We start from the raw sequence: 6,625 nt of genomic DNA, 5'->3' as shown, positions 1-6,625 counted from the left end.
CTGAAGATTCTTATGACAGTAATTTTAATGAAGGACAGTCCTCTGGTAGTGGCATTTTACAAATTGAAAGCAGAGGACACAGGAGACAGAAAAAAGATGATGGTTCTCCTGGAGATTTTACTAGATTGAAAAAGTCAACAACTCAAACCTCCGAAGTGATCAGTTTATTGTCTGATGATGACGACGTCCTAATAGTTGATCCTCCTCCTCCTTTGGATAAAGGATATGGTAAAAGATCAACTGGAAATAAACAACACAGAAAAAAAACTGGTTTTAAGAAATAATGAAACCAACAAACAATTACATCAGCTTTATAAACTTGTAGGCATTGAATGGTAACATAGTATATTCTTCTAGATCTACTTGTCTTAGCATTACTTATTATTGTTATGATCCTCCCCATCACTTATCATTACACTTTTGTCAATTAATAATATGAATTATAAAACCATACAATTTTGACACTGAAAAATATTAAATAGAAATAATTATAATAATTATAATAGTCATTTCACATATCATTTCTTGAAGGAGACAATCTAAAACAAAAAGAAGATAAATACACTATGGCCTCTTGACAATCTCATCCTCACTCTCTCTATCCTCTCAGGATCCATTATTCTGTCTTTCCCTTACCTTCACTTGTTGTCACTTACACCTCCTCCTTTTGTTATTGCCCAATAAACATTTCATCTACAATAAATAAATTATAATACATGTACATCAAAGTGTACTATGCAAACCTACTTTCTCATTGTTTTTTCTCCATGTGTCTAGCAGCAAGATCAAGAAAAACCTGTCTTAGTTTTTGTTCCTTTCTTAAATTAAATTGTGCCAATTTGTCAGAAAAATCTCTAAAAATCATCTCAATATATTCTTTGGCATCTGAGCAGTTGCTGCTAGCTTAAGCCCACTTCTCACTAATAGAATCATCAAGACCAATGTTCCTCCTTGAGGGTGACCAGCAATTACCGCCATGAGCATTAGTAGTGTCGGGTGTTGACTCATCTCTTGAATGACAGCTGCTAGTATTCCCACCTCTTCCTCAAGTGCCGCTACCACTGATGCTACTCACTTCACTGTCACCAAACACTTCATCTGCTATTCCACCAGTGACTGGGACATCATGAGTACTGGAACTCTGTAATAATAATTATATAATAATAATAATAAACACTTAATGAATAGATAACACCAAAAAGTAATCACGCATTATTCTATTATTAATATCTGACTAGTTATACACAAGGTACATGTACATGTACACACGAGGTGTGCATGTGCTACTGAAGTAACTGCTTCATATATCATTACTTTTTTGTCCCAATAAAAGAATCTATTAACAGCTTCCTCTTCTCCTGTCAATAAATCCTACTAATAATAAAAGTTTGGTTTACCACTAAATGTAACAAGAGTAGAGAGAAAAAGCCAGAGAGAGAGAGAGGAGAGGGAAGGCTTACTACAGCCAAGTGAATTATAGTGAGCAATAAATTGAAGGTTCTGGACACAGAGAGCATCATCTCCATTAATAGCACCCTGCTGTGAGCCTGTGACTCTATCATCTCACAGGTACTAGCCAGATCACCTGTAGGTATGTATCACAAGGCTCTCCCTCTGCAGTGTGACAGAACCAGTGAGATATAGCATCTACTAACAAGAAACATATCAGTATTGATAAGGTAATCAATTAATTATTGTATAGAGTATCTCTGATTACAATTATTATAATATCATATCTGAAAATTTATGCTTTAGAAAATTGTACACAATTTAACTTTTAAGCAATAAAATTGTGCAATGCATTATTATAAAGAATTCTTTCTCAATTATGCTCGTAACCTGAAAATCATTAATTTTGTTGGAAACAGTACAAACTTTCTACATAGCATAAGGATATCAATATGCATCAGAAAATGTAATAAAAATGGGGGGCGAATTTGGAGCCATTTTAATAAAAAAAGCATGTGCTATTAGCCTTTGCTTTCTTCATAAATTGGCTTGTTTTTAAAAATGCACATAACTCAAAAAATATTATGGTGAAAACAATTCAAACTTACTACATTGGGGCCAGGTTAAAAACATGCGCACAAACATACAAACAGAAGAGTGTCATTTACGTGGGGCATGTTCAGGCTCACCCTAATAATATAACTTACACACCTTTTGCAGAAGTGCCAATGAAACAGGAAACATCAATAATGTAATGGCACATCCTAGAGAGAGGAGAGGGTAAAGGGGTCAAGCAACAAAACAAGATATGCACATAAGTAGCTCCAGAGTTTTTATAAGTAAAGACTAATATCAACAGTGTTGTAAGTTTATAGACATACATGTATGTACATAGTATAGAATGGACAGTACTCGCCATAACAATTCAAATGACTGCTATGTCTTAGATGAGCAACACACCAGTGCAGACTAATGCAGTGGATTGTGGTGCTTTCATTTGCATGGTAGATATGATCTTAAATTATTGCACTAATTTTTCTTAAAACTATGCAGGCAGAAAAATGTTTTATTGAAAGAAGGCAAATGAATTATTGTCAAGCAATAGTATAATACTGGTATCAATAATCAAGCTGAAACACAATTTTTATGAGTATAACTTTTTTAAAGGCTGTAACTGCTTCATGTTATGACTGGAAGTACCTATAAACATAACAATTACTATGAGTACTGCAAAAGTTGGGAAATCTTTCACTCTTAGTTCATCTGTCAAAGTATCCTTTCAAATAATAAATACCAAGTTGCTTGAAGATTTGCAGAATGTGTAGTTGAAGCATACCATTATTATCGTCTTGTGAAATAGGCAAACTTCTAAATGATATGGCAAAACACTTTTTTCTAAGTTATTGAAATTAGTTCACAAACACTCCAGCAAATATCAGACAATCGCTCAAAAGAACAGGAAGAGGGATGACACAAATTACAAAGGACTTTTTAATCCCAAATTCCAATTGTACAGCCATTAGGAGGAACATTAATAACAGAAGGCGTAAATGTGAAGTTTTTTTTCAAACAGAGTATGAATCCAGAAATGCTATCACAGCTTGGTAAGTCTAATAGATTGACCACTATAAATTCAATTGGAGTGTCTTTTCTCTCCTATTGACCGCCAGTAAATGGCAGAGGAAATGATAGCTCTCCAGCTGGGTCTGATATAGGAGGATTTCAAGAGCATATTTGCCAGAAGAAAAAATTCCTCAATCAGTTTTTCCTTGTGCTTATCAAGTGATCATAGCAGGAGTCCAACTGAGAGAGCTAGGACAAGACGTAGTGTTTCTGCTCTAAATTATGAGGAGCTTGAATCTTCATTGGACAATAAGACTGATGAGACTGTAGACACAAATAAAGATGATGCTCTCCAGTCTACACTCCATCTCTTTGTTTGACGATGTGTGGACAAGCGGTGCAACTTTACGGGCATATAAAGAATCAATGCAGTGTTTATTAATCACTTTAATAGAGAGAAACAAATATTAGGGATGCAGTTACAAAAAATAAGAAAATAGTTCAAAAGACGCAATAAAAAAGTTGCTCGCAAAATCTAACAAAATGCATGAGCAAAAAAAGAGCAGAAATCTATAAGTACTAGTGGATGCTCATGGAAAAGATAAACAAAGAGACATTGATGGACATGATGAATAAGGTTGTGTCACTATTAATCAATGAGAAAAAAACAAAAGAGTTCTTTACGGATCAATGGTCCTTTAATTGTACGTATAGAAGTAATTTTTCATTCATCAGAAAGTTTGAGCTCATCATATTTGTAAAAATCTTTTTTAGAGTTAATTGCTCTTAAAACTTTCAATATGCTTAAAAGCCAAACAAAGTTGCTATGGCCTGAGAACTAGGTCAAGTCCAGGGATCTGCTACACATTCTGAAATGAGAGATATCTCAAACCCTATCCCCTGGGTGTGCTGTTTTCTATCATTCAGTGTCATTCACATCTAGGATTCAAAGCAATGTGATTGACTTAGCCACATACAGTAAGAGAATAACTCACCTGGCCCATTCACACGGGAGCTTGGCATGGCTTGAGTACGAAGTGGCTCAAAAATGTAATGGTGCATCAAATACACTTAATTTAAAAGGATATGGTTCAGTCATTTATTACATGAGTCACTCCCAGAAGACCGGTGTGCCTTATTATAATGAAATGGCAATGAGGCATTGGCAGCAGTATTAGTAATGGATATGACATAAGAAAGAGGAAAGAAGCTGCAAGGTCCTGAGAGAGCAATGGGAAAAAACCCTCAATAATGGCCCTGATTCAAATTCTATGTGTAAACTGTAAACTCTTAATGTCTATAATATTAATTCTTGTTTGGTAGAAATGCAAATGGGTAGATAAAATTAAGAAGGAATTTAAAAATAGAAAAGAATATAGAAGCATTAAAATTACACCAAAGCTTTTTATCTCCTGAGGCCTTATTGCAGTACCAGAGCATGAGCTAGAGGGTCCTATGCAGTGAATAACATATTAATGTATAAGAAATATAAATGTTGTGTGATTGACAAAGGTGAGTATAGGACCTACAGTTTCTTGTTCACATGGTTGTGTTAGGAAGTGAATAAAGCATGCAACTTAAAAAAAGAGCTGTATCTCAATGATGATGATGTAAGTTTGTTATCAACGTGTGTAACATGTGTATGTACTTTTACCATTATCTGCATACAGGATGATGCTCATACTACTGCCACTACTATACCAGCTGGAAATTGGTAAATGTACACATGGTGGCTGGTAGCATTAATATAAGCTGAATCAGATTGTTTTTTAACAATTCTAAATAAAATTGAAGTTATCATCGAAACAATACACCTTTTGCTGGCTTGTTTACCTGCAGAGCCAAATCAAGGCAGTGCCTACATTATCATAGTTGCCACTTTTTCATTATCCTGTATAAAAAAAGATAAAGTGATCCTGCCAAATATAGATCAATAGCTCTCCAGTCTACACTCCGTCTCTTCATGTTTGCTGATGTGTGACTCTTTCCTCACGAATCCCATATTGCAGTACAGCAATGACCCAATCAAAATCATTTGCCTTTAAAATTGGAGAAGGTTTTGTCTTTTGGAGATGATCAAGAAAGTAGTCCTTCAAGTATCGTAAAATGAAAGCAACAACTTTAATGAGATAGGATATAAAGTATCTATGCAGTATTTATAAATAACTTTTAATAGAGAGAAACAAAACTAGAGAGACAGTTACAAAAAATAAGCAAACGACTCAGAAGACACAATAAAGACGTTGCTGGCAAAAAAGAGCAGAAATCTATAAGTACTAGTGGATGCAATCATAACTATCACACCGATTATTATTTTTGTGGCAAAAAGGTACAATTACTAAACTGATAATTTACAAATGTAGAACGCTGGAATGAGACTAATAATGTTGCTGGTAAAGCATCAAAATCAAAACATGGTGCATTTTGAAGAAGCCTCATGTAACGTGGCTTGTGAAGGATTAAGTTTGGCAGCAACCTCTATTGGTTTCATTATACCAGGTGAAGGATTAAATAAGCAATATAGAACAGAACAGGATTCAACATCTCACCCTGCACTGACTCCAGATGTTGCCAGAATGGAGAGTTTCTAGTCTTGGATTATTATTGGGCCGGTATAGCAGAAGTCAATTTCCCATTTGATTTAAACTGGAGTTGCACCAATACAGAAATTTACCAATATTCTGATAACTGATATTTTATTGCCAATAACCGATATTCTCAAAATGGGCTGATAAGCCGATATCTGATAAGCCAATCACAATATCAGTGCAACCCTAATTTAAACCTTACTTTAAAGTGGCCAGAAGATATTTATGCTAAACAAATTCGGCCAAGAGATATGCTCTCGTGGCAACCACTCCAAGATATGGAAATCTCACAGAGATTAATCACTAGCTGCAAGTTTGACTGGATATATGGTGGACAATACTGCGAATATAGGGGCCATGTTATCTATCACCCCATAAGCTTAATGTCACATTATATAATTATCAAAAATTTCATAAAATAGTAAGTTGCCTTTGTTAGGCATGGCAAGATATGGGGACACCATAATGCATATAAAACCGTATTGTTACCAGTAACTACAGTAACCTGGTAACTAATTTTCATCACACATGAAATGCACTTCAAACTTGCACAGCTTGCATGTCGACTAATAGTAAGCTTTGTTTAAGATTGAACTACCAACTGTACTAGGTACATGATTTGACTATGATTCTAATGAATTTGGTAACACAAGGACCTGTAGTGTGGACTAATATCTGGTAACTAAATGATTACAAATAGCTATAATTTGCAACCAAAGGAAAGCAGCAAATATAGATAGACAAGATGATTCTTATTATATGCACACAGGTAACAGTGGCTATGGCTGGTAACTAGGCAACTGCAGTAACCAAGGTAACCAACAAGATACAATGGATATGGTCACAGATATTTATCAGTTATATGTATGAACACAGGTAACAGTGACAGGTAACTGTGGACGCTCTCCCTTTTGTGGACTCAAATGGTCAATATGAAAGTGAAGAAGAAGAAGAGGATGATCAGAGTACATGTATGCACATGTAATTTGATATCAAGTCTATTCACATGTATATGCTCTTTCCCA

The 6,625-nt window shown here is 34.9% G+C and overlaps 1 protein-coding gene and 1 long non-coding RNA gene across 3 annotated transcripts in view; one reads left to right on the top strand and one right to left on the bottom strand.

Annotated features, from left to right (window-relative positions):
- LOC100632089 (uncharacterized) overlaps nt 1–284 on the top strand; it is a 5,834-nt gene extending 5,550 nt beyond the window's left edge. The window contains exon 6 of the mRNA XM_020003465.1: nt 7–284. Within this exon, the coding sequence (XP_019859024.1) occupies nt 7–284 (278 nt within the window). The remainder of the gene's footprint in view (nt 1–6) is intronic.
- A 150-nt stretch (nt 285–434) lies between these two features.
- LOC109587231 (uncharacterized) lies at nt 435–2,215 on the bottom strand. 2 transcript variants are annotated; one of them, XR_002187486.1, is made up of 6 exons: nt 2,161–2,215; nt 1,461–1,647; nt 1,315–1,374; nt 748–1,141; nt 637–693; nt 435–539 (listed from the first exon to the last, which is right to left on the bottom strand). It is a non-coding gene; the product is annotated as an uncharacterized LOC109587231 (long non-coding RNA). The 2 variants fall into 2 exon arrangements; XR_002187487.1 differs by having other exon boundaries at nt 1,315–1,371.
- Between the last annotated feature and the right edge of the window lie 4,410 nt (nt 2,216–6,625).

The sequence above is a fragment of the Amphimedon queenslandica genome, unplaced genomic scaffold, assembly GCF_000090795.2.
Source record: "Amphimedon queenslandica unplaced genomic scaffold, v1.1 AMPQUscaffold_12645, whole genome shotgun sequence".
NCBI lineage: Eukaryota > Metazoa > Porifera > Demospongiae > Haplosclerida > Niphatidae > Amphimedon > Amphimedon queenslandica.
Note: the sequence above shows the minus strand (reverse complement) of the source record. Positions and strands in the feature narration are given on the sequence as shown.